Raw genomic sequence first — 16,420 nt, 5'->3', positions numbered from 1 at the left:
GTTATGGTGCCAAAGGTTACTACAAGAAACGAATTTGGTTTCCATTCTCAGTCAAACGGTAATGTATCAAGAAATTCATCTACATTTATATTTATGGTTCTTGAGTCATATATGTTCTTCATTGGCTTTCTGAATGCACTTCAGCGTAGTTCTTATTCGTAAATATTATTGGTTAGCCACAATAATGAACAAACAGTTTATGATACAAAATACTTGAAACATTCTTATATGTTTTTGTTTTGTTTTCCCCAAATAAATCCAACTTTTTTTTTAATTATAGCATCAGAAATTGTACTTCTGTTGTTATTTCCACTACATGTCATTCCAAATGGAATACCATTAATTCGGATAACCATTTCAGCTTGAAAAAAGAGTACTATGAAAGATGAATTTTGATGTACTTCTGTACTCTTGCACATTTTTAGTTTGTATTTGTAATTTTGTTAACTCTTTCTAATTTCTATTCACAACATTGTTTATTTCATCATTTACTTTATAGTTAATTTTGCCTTCTACTTAAGAATTTCACTTAGTTTGTGTCTAATTAATATAATGGCGTATTTTTTGGAAGAATGTTAGTCAGATATCTTACAGGTTTGTCAACTATGTTATAATGTTATAATTATTCAAGATTCTATATCTTATTTGTTCTTCCATTTTTTTTAAGATTATTACAATAATATTTTGCTTTCAGAGAAGGTATTATTACAGGTATGTATATTGATTTACAACAGTTATTTATTTATACGTGGTTCAAAATTATTGTTCCCATTCAATTATTTTTCACATTTATGTTTGATATGTGTTTTTAATATTTTTTTTATAAGTCATAATGATTTTACCCTTTTTAATCCTTATTTTATATTTCTTATTGTACTAACCTTTTTGTGTAAACTATTTTATTTTTAATTAATAATGTGCATTAAATAGATGTCAGAAATGTGGTCGTTCTCTATCCCTTATACACTCTTCTCAATGTAGACTTTTAGTCTTCCTAGGGATTTCTCTTAGATATGGCAGCAAGTAATCATTTCAATATATACATAAAGTAGGTAAAAATTATAAGTCTATTCGTTTTACTATTAAATTATTAGATATGTCAAAATTATATAGATATATTATTATTTTCAATTACGTTAATTGTTTGTTTTTTTTCATATAAATACTAATTATTAGTAAATAAAATTATACTGTTTACTAATATTATTATCATTTGTTATAAAAATTAGAAAATTGTAATAATTATTATTTCAATATTTGTTTAATAAGATACTTGAAAGACAAGTATTCTGTTGTATAATGCAGTGGAAAGTTGAAAGGTCATCAAATACAATGGTGTAGCAATAATTATAGTTAACATACTTATCTTATTTTCTATTCATGATTGACTATTTTATTATTTATAAATATTTAAATAATAATTTTTTTATGTACTCTTATTATTCATTATTAATTATGTATTGATTTTCTTGAACTGAAACGACATGTTGTTTGAGGCAATGGATATGAAAGTGTGACGACTCATATTTGGCTATAAATACGTAAGAAACTTGCCTTTTCATTACTCAGAATCCTACTCTTTTCTTCTATCTACGTTTCTATATTACCTTTTCCTAAGTCATTCAATCTCCACTTTTATTATTAACTTAGATGACTTTTTTTCTTCTATCTACTTTTCTATATTTACCTTTTCCTAAGTCATTCAACCTCCACTTTTATTATTAACTTAGATGGCTTTTTCTGCTGAAGAAATTAATGAACTTGATACACGAGGTCTTTTTTGTTCAATGTACATTCGCGGGCAAGTATGTAGTTTATTTTTTTTCTCTTCAATACCTACTTTTTTCATCAATGCATTTTGTTTACCCTATTTTATTTTACACAATGTATAAAATGGTTATGTTGATCGTGCCTTCGCTGTTGAGTTTCAATCAGAACTTTCTAAGGAGTGAACCCTCGCAGATAATGCAGGGAACGTCCATAATGTATATTATAACCAGGATATATTGTCTTCCCAAATTTTGGATGGATGGTCGACTTTGAGTTCCATTTATGGCTTTAAAGGCGACCACTCTATACTCTTCCGTTACGGGGTCAAAGTTGTTTCAAAATAACTGTTTTTATGGGAGAGATCTGTGAAATTGGTGTTAATCATTATTTGAAGGAAGTTCAAGGAAGGGAACCGCTGACCAAGAGTCCCTTTGAACATTTTTACATTACGTTGTCTTCTTTTAATATCAAAAGAAATTATCTGGTAACTTTAAGAATCCTTTCTTTTAAATGCTTTGTTTATATTCTATTTCTTTTCTTCAATACTTACTCTTATTTTGTTGAAGGATCTCCGCGGTGGATTTGCGGAATATCTTTCGAAAACGAAATTCAGAAACGTTACGCTACATGGACTGCTACATGATGTTCAATGCAAAGTGTTAAGAGGAAGGTTTCCTTGCACAAACATCAAGCTTGGGAGTGGCTGGAAAAAAATTTGTAGTCTTCATTCCTTCCGTGAAGACAACACAATTATATTTGAATGTCATATGATGATGCCTTCTTCTGATATCAAGGTTCTGCTACTCATGAAAAGTCATTATAAAAGACAGCCCAAACTCTATAATTATATTTCTTAATGTTTTTTTGGATAATCCTTTCTTTTGTTTTGAAAGGAGAAAAAAGTTACCTTTTGTGGTTTACTTAAGTTTCCCTTTGTTGGAAACCAGAACAGTTTATTATTATTAATGTTTATGTTTATTTTATTGTTATTATGTTTAATGTTTATCTGAATATATTTGTTTTTATTTGTTCTATGTTTTACTTCAAACTTTCATTCATTATCAGACGTGTTTATAATGTGTTAGCATTGTTACATATGATGTTTAACGGCAGTACATTACACTTAGAAATTTTTCATTATTTTTTATCTGGTATTCAATAGGTTTTAATATATTCTGCAATAAGGTTTGTTATTATATTGTTCATTATTAATCACTCAGTAATGTATTACATTTTGATTTTTTTCACCTGTTTTGGCATACAGTTAGACTTTTGTTATATGAACTTTTAAATTTCTTTCGTTTGTATGAGCACTATATGTTTTAATTAATATTTCATCCTTTGTCATTATATATTTCATATATTTGATTTCAATTTCTAGCAAAGAAGGTTGTCGCATAATTCAATATGCTTCATACCTAAATCATGTTCCTTAAGGAACAAACATATTCTTTTATACGATTTACTTTAAATGTGTTTCTATAATGTAATTAATTATATTTTTTACATAATTTTTTTTAATTGCAGATATTAGTTCAAGATCTTTTTGGAGATGTACCCACATGATGAAGTTCGTGGACATCAATCAAATTTACCTATATTATTTTTATTGGATCTCAAAAACTTTTGAATGACCATCATTATAATTATAATTTAAATGTTTTGGGGACAATTAATTAGTTCCTCTTTTTCTTTTATAATACCTGTATTATTTACAATGTAAACTAATGTAATCTGCTCATGAATGCTTTAATATTTATTTACTATATTTAATATTTATTTTAAATTTGAATGATTCACATTTGAAGTAAATTTGTCTTTATTAACAATTTGTAACTTATATTAATTATTATAATTATAATAATGATAATTAAATATAGTAAGTTGTCTATTAAATTTTAGTTTAACTTTTTTTTATCTATGAAATGTTATATACCATCGAAGTATTGTACGAAATTTCGAATTATTTGAACAAATTACTTTTTAAATTTATTTGCCAAAATTAAAATAATATTACAGACACTTTAAAAAGTCAAAAAATTAATCATCAAAATCAAACTGAATAAAATTTCCAAATTTTCAAATTAAAATAAAATCAATTTCAAAAGTATTTTACGTAAAATAATAATGATAAATAAAAAAGGTAGGCACTGGAACTTTCTGGACACACCAAATAAACCATTGGGTTTTCTAATCTTACTTCCCAATTTATTATTCACTTTTCATCTCTTTCAATTTCTATCATCAAAGCAAAGCCATGTTTTTTCCAGCAGAAACAACCTTTGTTGCAAACATCTGCTCTTCCATCCTTTGTTTCAGATTAGCTTTCTTCCTTTCTCCATATTAACAGAATCTGGTGGGTTTTGTGTTTTACATTTCTAATTTGTTAATGCTTTATTATTAAGCTCTACAACATAAGACCCTATTTCTCTTTTAGTATATTTTGTTCTTTTACTGAGTATATTTTCTGTTATAAAGCTTTGAATTTAACAATACATCTAACTTCTTTTGTTATGGAATTTATTTACATTTCCCATGAAATTGTTGAAAAATTGTTGTCTGAATTGAGCTTTAAATACACTTGGCCACAAGTAATGAAGTTCATATTTATTCTATAATAGTATTTCCTATAATTAATGAGATATTGCGTTATGTTACAATTTACTATGTCAAAAGTCTTTATTTAATAATATGAAAAGAGAATACATACAGTGAGTTACAATATTATGCATACATGTAGATGTATACATTTAAGTTCTGGCTTGCTGTTTTTGGAACAATGTGTTTACCATTTTCTATGTGGTTAACATCTATAAGACAACTACATGAATATATGACTTATAAAATTATGAATATATGATTACCTCATGGATATTGTATCTAAAAGATTCTGTATGCTTTATATTTTGCAGCTACAAAACACCCATTGCCAATTTGATGAACAAGAAAATGCTCAAGCTATAAAACACCCCTTGCCAATTTGATAAAGAAAAAGCTGAAGCACAATGATTCACAACAAACAACAAAACTTTACTATTTATGGATCAAGCCTACCTTGCCTTTTAAATTTGAGAAAAGATCTATCTAAATATATTTATACATTGCTATGACAATAAATATAATACACAATGTTATTTGTAATTTGGGTCAATTTTTTATTTTTGATCGATTTGATTTTTCTTAATTCTTTACTAACTACCTTGTCTTTTAAATTTGAGAAAAGATCTATCTAAATATATTTATACATTGCTATGACAATAAATATAATACAAATGTTATTTGTAATTTGGGTTAAATTTTTATTTTTGTTTTTTTATGTATTCTTAATTGTTTACTAATAATGGAATAATTGATCGATTTGATTTTTCTTAATTTTTTACTAATACTTCAATAATTGATGTAATTTTGATTTATAATTTTAATTTACTCTACAATAATTCTTAATTTTGATATATAAATTTATTATTATAATATTTTTATTTAAATAATAAATATTTAAAATATTCCCTTGCATTTTGAAAAGGGTAGTTCATAACCTATGGTGGGACATTCCATTCCGTAACCATTTCAGAATATCATTTTCATAATACACTTTATAAATTCTACATTTATCATTTTGATAGTGAAAAAATGTATTATAGAAAGGATATTCTGAAATGACTTCCTATTTCAAAAACATCTTTTACTTACAAAAACATCCCTTATTCTAGAACTACTCTATCAAAACTATCAAGAATAATTTGGTATTTCGAAAGATGTAAGATATTTACCCATATTTTAACTAGAATAAATTAAATTAAGATCGATCATAAATGTTGAACACAATCCATATCATACATCAAATCATTTTAGATTTATCTAATTTTGAGCCTTATAATCAGATCAACCAAGTGGTCTGATCCAATTTCTTCAACCAAGATTTACTTCCACTATCACGCTACACCTTGATTATGTTATAAGTATTGTTTGAAGTCTAATAAATTGCATTTACACCTAAAACCTCAACTACGAATATAAAATATACACACATACACACAATAATTTCCAGCATCATTATCCATTAAAATTTCAATGAAAATGCATACATGCTTCCATGACCATGATAAGATCTTTGCTAGTCTCGCGTCTGTAATATTTTGAACCATTTTAAGGATTAAGAGACTTGGAAAATTAAGAATAATTTATTGTCAAATGATGCATATCTAACACATTTGGAAAGAAATATGAACAATGAAACTCATTTGATAGAAAACATCATGAAAAAAACTAATGAAATGATATATTCCACACTCATGCCACCATCTCACAAAATTACAAATGAAGTTCTACATGTATTACAGGTCTAATATCCTCCACTGACATAACTCGTATATCTGCTGTCTTGCTTTCCTTGAAACAAAAAATGTAAATAAAAATGAAGCTTACTGCTTTTATTCCAACACTATAAGATTTATACAGCGATTGCAGCCACGGCCACAAACAGTAACGCTTCTGAACTAAAGCAATTACATAGTGGCAGTACCCGTCATTGAACAAAGCCGGCCTTAGTATCCACTGTGGAGACAACAAAGCCAGGGATTGCATGCTCTTCGAAAATATGAAAAAACAAAGTACTTACTGCAGGTATAAAACACACTCGTGAGCAAGACTTAAGATTCTCATATAAGGAAATGTGTGGCCGGATGATAATTCTTCATCACAGATCATGAGGGGAACGGCTATGATCTGAATGTGTCTGAGATCCAACACTAGAGTTTTGAGAGGTAAACAGGTTGGGGTATGAGAAGTATGAGTCGTCATCCATTGAAGGTAATCTCTTGGGCTGGTGACTAGAGAAGTTGTCATTCAGTACATGATTACTGGGCGGGGAGGAATCATAATCTTCCTTGAGTGTGTTAAAGGAAGGAAAACTTGATGAATGAGAGTCTGGGGAAGTATAATGATCCTGGTAATGTTCAAGATCTTTTCTATTATGGACATCAGAGTTACCTGCAGAATTTTGCTCGGTGAAATGCTTATCCTTTTTTGGAGATTCATTATCACCACCAGCATAAAATGGGTTCTCGGAGCTACTGTCGGATACATGTTCATCACTTCTCTTCTTAGTCAGCTCATTAATTCGGATTTGAGCAAGACTAGCTGCTGTGCGAGCTGCAGCTGCTGCACGTTCAGCAGTTTCTGCAGCAGCATGGGCAGCAGCTAACACATCCTGTAAGTCCACTTTGGGTTCTGATTTTGCGCTTGAAAAGGTGGGAGAAGAGTCACTAGGTCTTGCAGAAAATGATCCAGACGATAATGCTGGAGGAGAGATGAATGGCACAAACTGTATATTCTCTTTGGCAATTGAAGTATGGAGTTCATTTTTGTGAACTGTTGATCTATCTTCAACTTGCTCCTGCTTGACATCTTCAAAATCTCCAGAATTGCTTGATGAATCAAGATCAACTTCAAGGGGTTCCATAGTCAGATGTGTAACAATTTCAGGAGCTGTGGCAACATTTGCGTTTGGCCGTACTGATACTTTAGGAACTTCAGGAAATTCTAATGTATCAGAGCCAGAATCAGAATCAGGTTCTTCTTTATTGGGTGTTTCATGAGAAGAGTACATCTCTTCCTGGGGCTTTTCATCAGGAAGGGGCAACTTAGACCCACTAAAGAATTGGGTGGGGCCATTCTGAAAAGGAAAGGACTTATAATGTAAGATAGTGGTGTGTTGGGAAATCATTCCCAGTATTTTTCTAGCTAGTCATTACAACCTAAAACTTACCAATAAATCTTCATGTTTTTTAAAGAACTCAGTTTCTGAAGCAGCCGGGTCCCATTCTAAATCATGCTCAACAGCAATTTCTTTCAGAAGGTTCAGTTTCTTTTCTGGTGAAGGTGCACGAATTGAAAGTAGCTCTATTAACTGCAATTGAAATTCACATGGAGAATGTCATGAAAATAAAATGGCTTTTTGTATAAAAAGTTTAGTACAAGAGAAGAAAAGTTTTTAATAACATGAAAAATTCATGGAACCTGGCGATTAACCCCGCAGTCTGGCCTGAGCTCAGTTGCAGCAGATAAAAATTCCTTCCCATATTTGGCAGCAAATAGCATCTGAACCTGCAACAGCTCTGGCAGATCCGCACACCTCGGTGCAGCAAAACATACACTAGATATAGCTTCCTTCAAGTCAAGGGGACATTCCCTGAAAATATTGTGAACATTCATAATTAGAGAATAATGATTGATATTTTATAGTTATACTTTCGTTACAAGAATGATCATGGTCTTAATCACAACATGCACTTTTTAAAAAACAAGTACTAAATAATGCTAAAAATCCATTGGCCACTTTTTCCGACTTATCATCACACTCTCAAAAAGATGATAAGCAAAATTCCCAGTCTATTTAATGATAATAATAGCAAATAATACAAATTATATGAAGATTAGAACAGCAATTGAAAACCATAGGGAATCATCACTTGTAGAACTATGTGGCAGTAATATTTGATAATTAGGGTAGTACAAAAGTTAACAAAAGAAGTGATGTTCTCACAGCTAATGATCATGATAATTGGGATAGTTTCTTAAGACATTAAAACTGGTTGTGGCTGCAAATAAAACCTACTAGATGAACCATTGAATTATATCAAAAAGAAAATTTTCAGCAAAACTTCTAGCAAGCTTTTTTTAATGGTTATATGACTTCTCTTAGGTCTTCGTCTAGTCTACCTCATTATTTTTAATTCAACCCCTTTTTCTCACTAGTGTTTCTGTTGGTCTTCTTCTCACACAACCAGATCACCTTACAAAGTTCCATCATCAATAAGGGCTCAGAATGTCATTGATATAAATCATTTGTAATTTTACATTTTCTTGTATTTCCAATGATCCACTCAATCACCTCAGTATTCTTATCTCTGCTACAATTACTTTTGTTCTCGTTGGCACTTCACTGTCCAAACACCAGGGCATGACTCATTTTATAGTTTTCAGTAGATTTTTCATTTGAGTGTCACAGGCATTGGGACATTTCAATCACAAAATTATATCCCAATCATTTACCAATTGATTGATAAATTTGTTCAAACACTCCCTCAACCAAAATGCTGAAAAAAATCATCGTTTCTTCTTAGTTTAATGCTTTTACATTGCTTACTGTAGGTCTTGACTACAAACAAATTGATCCTCCCAGTTACTGGTTAGTCAGACCAGTAGAACAAAGTAACATTTTTGTGAAATTCAGTCTGAATAACATACTAACAGTTTCATCAACACAAGATTTACTAATAACTAAACTAACCTGAATGCAAAATTAAAATGGGCATATCACACAAATTCAGACAGAAACTAAGCTAGTCAGGCAGATTTCTGTTTCATCTCTAGACTACCTTTGAGATTCAATTATTGGAAGGCGGACAGCAATAAGTTCACAAAAGAGTTCAATGATTTCTTGAGCAGCCATCATATTCTCCTCTCTGATAATGTGTTCTACCTGCACATATGACCTCATCAAGAACAGAACTACCAAAGAAAAAGTACCAAAATGATTTTCTTCCCGTCCTCAACCATTGGCTTAAAATACTCAAATTAAAAAAGAAAAACATTAAACATCATATGCAGGCTTACCCTAATACGAGCTGTGGCTTCTTGGCCAGTCTCAAGTAGCTTGGCAATGTCACGCCGCATATTCTTCAACTGATTCTCTCTTCTGTTTCTTAACAGCTTTATTCGCGGAATTGTCAGTTTCAGAAGAGTTTTACTGAAAGGATGAACATTTGCAAACAGATCAATTACAAACTAAACACCAAAAATACAATAATGAAAGCAGCAGCAACGACACCAGTGATAAAAATAATAAAATGATTAAACACCACAAAAGAACTGTTGTCCAGATCAAGGTTTTATAAAAACAATCTGCCTGCCACCGCAATTTCGGTCACAACATCAAGGTTTTTGGGATAACCCGCAATTGCAGTCACAATTTCCGGCAATTTTTAAATTGGTTCAAATGAGCTATGCAATAAACTGAATCATTTAAATCAAACTGAAACACAGTCGCATAGTCCATACTTGACAATTAAAGCACAAAAATAACATAAACAATACCCAGTTACTTAGTAAGTAGATAAAGGGGAAAATTCAGGAATACAAACTATCTCAATTAATCCACTAAACCCAGCCATTTCAAAGTATAAAAAAAATACAATTTCAATAAGAAAAATAAAACACCCAGATTACATACAAAATCAAACAAAATAAGCAAACAGTACCATTTGGCAGCCTTAAAACCTTTGTTGAAGAGGGAATCGAACATGGCCATGGTGTAGGTTTCGATCAGGATCAAACCCTAAATCACAAGAAAACAAAATCCCAGAAACCAAAAACAGAGAATTGCAGTGAGTTTTGTTGAAGACAGCTAGCTTGGAACTTTAAGGTTCCGATTTTTTTTATCAATTTAAATTGAACTACAAAAAAAAAATTCGTGTGAATGAATAATAGAGAAAGAGAATGAGATTATATGTGATGAATACCAATTGGTCTTCCTTAACTACGAAGGTTTTGATTTCTGAAGAAAGATCGATGAAAGTGTGAAAATTGAAATCTCAATTTTTATTTTGTTTTTTCTTCTCTCTTATATATATAATTTTTTTAAGTGTTTGGTCCGCGTTAGGTTGATGTGTAAATTATCTGTTTGATTTTCACAAAGTATATACTCTGAATTAATTAAAACTTATGTTAAATCTCACTTTTAAACTAATAAATAAATATTTTCACATATAAGCTATTTTGAAATAAAATATATAAATAATATTACCATAAAATTTATGATAAAAAAAATTTAGATTTGCAATAGTTAGTTTATATTGTGATATGGTATTATTTTTAACCATTTCAATTTAAAATAAATAAACTTTAATATATTTAAATTTTTTGGTTCTAACCCTTTCAAAAGAAAAATGTCCTTAAAATTCAATTTTTTATGGTTAGTACTTGGTTTTTAAAAGATAGTATTTGTTATCAATTATTGGTAATGGGTTGTTGATGTTAGTATTTGTTCTGACAATAAATTATAAATCTCAACAAATCTCATGTTCTATAATATATTAGAGAATGAAAAATATCTGTCTAGAATAAAAAATATAGAAAAAATGGTATAATACAAGGTCTCTAATTAGTGAAAGTTTCCAAATTTTAAGAGTTCTCAAACATATATTATTTTGATCTAATATAAAAGAAATTCAGCCTTTACTTTTAAATATAACGAGTTAAGGGAGAAATTTACATTATTAGAATAAAATATTCAAAAGTTTTAAGATAATTATACTAAAAATAACATGTATGTGAATAAAAGAAGTTATTTAATTCTTAACATCTTTTAATTAAAAAATTATAAAAAAATATTAAATAAAAATTAATTTTAAAAATCAAAAATAATTAGTTAATATATGGAATAAATTAGAGATTATTTTATAAATTAAAAAAATTAATAGTATCTAAAATCATTTTTATTATTAATAAAAATTTATAAAATATTTTTTAAATTGATATCTAACCATTAGTTATCAACATTTTAACTATTAGTATAATAGAGACTAATTTAGAATATAAAGTAGTTAGTAATTAAAACTTGGTAGTTAATTTAGATATCAATTTATAAATCATCTCATAACTTTTTATTAATTAATAGAAATCATATCAATATTTTTTCAATCTATAAGATAATATCAACTTTAGTCAATATAATGAATTTAGTCTAATATTTCTTTGGAACTCTTTCTAGTTGTCACAATTTAACTCCATTTGTGTGGTACTGTTTTTCCAATTCAATTGTTTCTTGCTTTAATTCTTTGGCCTCTAAATTTGGTGCTGGAATTCATTCTCAATTGGTACTTATTTGAGTGGAAATTTGACTTGAGTAAGGTCTAGTCTTCTTGATAGGTGCTGGAATTGGAGAATTAAGTCCCTAATTCTAAGAGGAACAAAAGCAAAGGCAGAAACAAATACTTATCACAAACACCACAAACACTTGGAGGGCCCAACAAGAGAAGACAACCAAGGAAGTGCCAATAGCAAAAAAAAAAAAAAAACAAAGATCAACAAAGGGAGTTTTTTTAATTTTCTTTGCAACTTAACTTGTGTTAATTACTTCTTTAATTACGTGATTAGACGGTGAGTGTGTCTTCAAGGGCTCCAAGTGTCCAAGAAGCCTCACCTAGGGCCGACTAGTGTAGAACTATTTAGTTTAGCAAATTGTTAATTGTTTTTAATTGCATTTCCTTGCCTAATTAGCTACGCTTTTCAATTGTGTTGCCTTGTTTAAGCTTTGTTAAATCTTCTTGCTTGGTTAATTAGTTAGCTTGCATTGTTTTCTTGCATTAAAATCTGATTTCTCAACTTAATTGTGTTCTAAGTGGTTTACTAAGAGAAAGCCTTGTGTGAAGACATTGAGGGATAGTTTTTGGCTAAGGCAAAGGCTTGGTACTTAAGTAGTCCACTGTGACTCACCTCCCTTACCTGGAAAACTACCTTCTTTGACTTTCCTAAATTTTCTCAAGGTCAAATACTTGTATACACAAAGCTCTAGTCATGTCTTCTTCTTCTCATTCTGCAAAGTCTATTGAAAGTGAAGTAAAATCTATAAAAACTCTTTTGAAAGAAGTTTCACAAGCTGTGCAATTGATTTCATTTAGACAATTGGAGAATGAGACTAAAATTAATGAGTTGACTAAAGCACAAGAAGAGAAGTCACAAAATACTCATGCATCTAAAAGTAATGAGTCTCTAGGGGAGGGGAGCCTTAGAATCAATGACTATTACCAACCACCCCCTAGAAGAAATAGGCAAAGGGAGCAAGAGGGGCCAAGGGAGGTTAGAGTAGACCTACCTCACTTCCATGGTAAGGAGAATGTAGAAATCTACCTAGATTGGGAGATGAAAGTAGAACAACTCTTTGCTTGTCATAGGGTGAGTGAAGAACGCAAGGTACCCCTAGCCACCCTTAGCTTCCAAGGGAACGCCATGTATTGGTGGACCTTTCTCGAAAGAGAAAGACGTCTTCATAGGGAACCTCCCATTACGTATTGGAATGACCTTAGGGGAGCCTTAAGACGTCGCCACATTCCTTCCTACTACCATAGGGAGTTGATGGACAAGCTCCAAAGACTCAAACAAAAGAACATGAGTGTGGAAGAGTATAGGCAGAAAATGGAGCTCTACATGATGAGAGCATCCATTAGGGAAGAGGAGGACACCACCATAGCTAGGTTCCTTAGTGGCCTATCACTTGAGATAAGAGATAGGGTAGAACTCCTTCCCTACCAAGACTTGAATGACTTGGTTCAACTTTGCATTAAAGTTGAACAACAAATCTTGCGCAAAACTTCAAGTCAAAGGGTGAGTTCCTACTCTAACTTTTATCCCAAGAAAGAATATAGAAGAGAGGGTAGCACATCAAAAGAAAAACAAAAAGAACCTACCAAACCCTTAACCAAAGAAACCTCAACCCCACCCATCCGAGCTAGAGATGTTAAGTGTTTTAAGTGCTACGGTAGGGGGCATGTGCAAGCACAATGCCCAAACCAAAGGACTTTGTTTCTAAAGGGTGTAGATGAATACACTAGTGGTGAGGATGAGCCTAGTGAGAGAGAGGAAGGGGGAGAGCATGAGAGGGTAGCTCCACTAGAGGAAGAATTGCTTATGATTAGGAGAACCCTCAACAATCACCCTAGCACATCCATGGAAACACAAAGAGAGAACATATTTCATACAAGATGCAATGTTTTAGAAAACATATGTTCCCTCATTGTGGATAGTGGATCTAGTTGTAATTGTTGTAGTGCTAGAATGGTGGAAAAGCTTAATCTACAAGTAGTTCCTCACCCAAAACCTTACAAATTGCAATGGCTTAATGAAAATGGGGAACTAAGTGTAGATAAGCAAGTGGAAATCAAGTTTTCCATAGGGAACTACAAAGACAAAGTTTTATGTGATGTAGTGCCTATGGAAGCTTGGCACATCTTATTAGGGAGACCATGGCAATTTGACAAGAAAACCTTAGATGATGGTCTCACTAACGAGATTTCCTTCACCCACAAGCATAAGAAATTTGTACTTAGTCCTTTACCACATTCTCAAGTGGTGAAAGACCAAATACAAATGAAACATAAGAGGGATGAGGAAAATAAAAAAAAAGAGTGCTAGAAAAAGAGAAAATCATTAGGGATAGGAAGACGTGGGAGAAGAGTGTTCCTTCCCACAAGGTTGCTCAACAAGAAAAGCCTTTTGAAAACGTTTTGGAAAATTTGCTTCTTGTTGAACAACCAAGCCTAGTCTTTTGTAAAGGAACACTTACATGCACTGCCACAAGTAGTGAACTCATGAATCTACCTCCTCAAATAGAAAAACTTATAAGTGAATTTGAAGATATATTCTCTAATGAGGGACCCATTGGACTCCCTCCCATTAGAGGTATAGAACATCAAATTGACTTCATTCCGGGGGCAAGCCTACCAAATAGGCCCGCCTATAGAACAAACCCCGAGGAAACCAAGGAGATAGAATCACAAGTTCAAGACTTGTTGGAGAAGGGTTGGGTTCAAAAGAGCTTAAGCCCTTGTGTTGTACCTGTCTTGTTGGTGCCCAAAAAGGATGGAAAATGGCGCATGTGTTGTGATTGTCGAGCAATCAACAACATCACCATCAAGTATAGGCATCCAATCCCAAGGCTTGATGATATGCTTGATGAACTACATGGGTCAACCATATTCTCTAAAATTGACCTTAAAAGTGGATATCACCAAATTAGAATCAAAGAGGGTGATGAGTGGAAAACCGCTTTTAAGACCAAATTTGGATTATATGAGTGGTTGGTGATGCCCTTTGGGCTCACTAATGCCCCTAGTACATTCATGAGGCTCATGAATCATACCTTGAGAGATTGCATAGGTAAATATGTAGTAGTTTATTTTGATGATATCCTAGTGTATAGTAAAACCCTAGAAGACCATCTAAGTCACCTTAGGGAAGTTCTTCTAGTGCTTAGGAAAAATAGTCTTTTTGCCAATAGGGATAAATGTACCTTTTGTGTAGATAGTGTAGTTTTCTTAGGTTTCATAGTTAACCAAAGGGGGGTGCATGTTGACCCCGAGAAAATCAAAGCCATTCGAGAGTGGCCCACTCCACAAAATGTAAGTGATGTAAGGAGTTTTCATGGGTTAGCTAGCTTCTATAGAAGGTTTGTGCCTAATTTTTCAAGTCTAGCTTCTCCTTTGAATGAACTTGTAAAAAAAGATGTTGCATTTTGTTGGAATGATAAGCATGAGCAAGCCTTCCAAAGGCTAAAAGCTCAACTCACCAATGCACCAATTCTATCTCTTCCAAATTTTTCCAAAACTTTTGAGATAGAATGTGATGCATCGGGGGTAGGCATAGGTGCGGTATTGTTGCAAGGTGGACACCCCATTGCATATTTTAGTGAAAAACTCCATGGTGCCACCCTCAACTATCCCACCTATGACAAAGAGCTCTATGCTCTTGTGCGAGCCCTAAAGACTTGGGAACACTACCTTGTGTCCAAAGAATTTGTAATCCATAGTGATCACGAGTCTTTAAAATATTTAAAGGGCCAACACAAGCTCAACAAGAGACATGCTAAATGGATGAAATTTCTTGAACAATTTCCTTATGTAATCAAATACAAGAAAGAAAGCACCAATATAGCGGCCGATGCTCTTTCAAGACGGCATACACTCTTTTCAAATTTGGGTGCACAAATTCTTGGATTTGATCACATAAGAGAGCTTTACGAAGAGGATCAAGCACTTTCATCCATCTATGCCCAATGTCAACATAGAGCGTAAGGAGGTTACTATGTGTCCGAGGGATATCTTTTTAAAGAGGGAAAACTTTGCATTCCCCAAGGCACACATAGGAAACTCCTTGTCAAGGAATCACATGAGGGGGGACTCATGGGCCATTTTGGAGTTGATAAAACTCTAGACCTTTTGAAAGCAAAATTTTGTTGGCCACACATGAGGAAAGATGTCCAAAGACATTGTTCTAAATGCATATCATGTTTAAAAGCAAAGTCTAGAACAATGCCTCATGGACTCTACACCCCTTTGCCGATTGCAAATGCTCCTTGGGAAGACATTAACATGGATTTCATTTTAGGACTCCCTAGGACTGCAAGAGGCCATGACTCTATCTTTGTAGTAGTGGACCGTTTTAGCAAAATGTCCCATTTTATTCCTTGCCACAAGGTAGATGATGCTCAAAATATTTCTAGACTCTTCTTTAGAGAAGTGGTGAGACTTCATGGTCTCCCTAGAAGTATAGTATCCGATAGAGATCCCAAGTTTATAAGCCACTTTTGAAAAACTCTTTGGGGCAAACTCGGAACAAGACTACAATTTTCAACTTCTTGTCATCCTCAAACGGATGGCCAAACCGAAGTAGTCAATAGATCTCTTGGGACTATGCTTAGGGCTATCATGAAGGGAAACCATAAATCTTGGGATGAGTATCTTCCCCACATTGAGTTTGCTTACAATCGAGTAGTCCACAAGACTACTAATGCTTCTCCTTTTGAAGTAGTATATGGTTTTAATCCTCTCACACCTATGGATTTGTTGCCTCTTCCTAATCCACAAGAATTTGT

At 32.2% G+C, this 16,420-nt stretch overlaps 1 protein-coding gene across 1 annotated transcript; it reads right to left on the bottom strand.

Annotated features, from left to right (window-relative positions):
* Nucleotides 1–6,027: 6,027 nt before the first annotated feature.
* On the bottom strand, nt 6,028–10,416 carry LOC137837507 (Regulator of Vps4 activity in the MVB pathway protein). Its single transcript, XM_068646514.2, has 7 exons — nt 10,293–10,416; nt 10,032–10,108; nt 9,388–9,520; nt 9,150–9,253; nt 7,789–7,960; nt 7,538–7,678; nt 6,028–7,444 (listed from the first exon to the last, which is right to left on the bottom strand). Exons 2-7 carry the CDS (start codon nt 10,079–10,081, stop codon nt 6,467–6,469), a joined length of 1,578 nt encoding a protein of 525 aa, XP_068502615.1. The 5' UTR covers nt 10,082–10,108; nt 10,293–10,416; the 3' UTR covers nt 6,028–6,466.
* Nucleotides 10,417–16,420: the final 6,004 nt, after the last annotated feature.

Source organism: Phaseolus vulgaris, chromosome 4, assembly GCF_051622355.1.
Source record: "Phaseolus vulgaris cultivar YP4 chromosome 4, ASM5162235v1, whole genome shotgun sequence".
Classification (NCBI taxonomy): Eukaryota; Viridiplantae; Streptophyta; class Magnoliopsida; order Fabales; family Fabaceae; genus Phaseolus; species Phaseolus vulgaris.
The sequence above is the reverse complement of the archived record's forward strand: the minus strand, read 5'-3'. Positions and strand labels throughout refer to the sequence as shown.

Coding starts and splice junctions, on each gene's coding strand:
- LOC137837507 (XM_068646514.2), bottom strand. CDS start 10,081: ATGGCCATGTTCGATTCCCTCTTCAACAAAGGTTTTAAGGCTGCCAAA. Junction 9,521..10,031: donor GGTTTTAAGGCTGCCAAATG/GTACTGTTTGCT, acceptor TCATCCTTTCAG/TAAAACTCTTCTGAAACTGA. Junction 7,961..9,149: donor CCAATAATTGAATCTCAAAG/GTAGTCTAGAGA, acceptor CAATATTTTCAG/GGAATGTCCCCTTGACTTGA.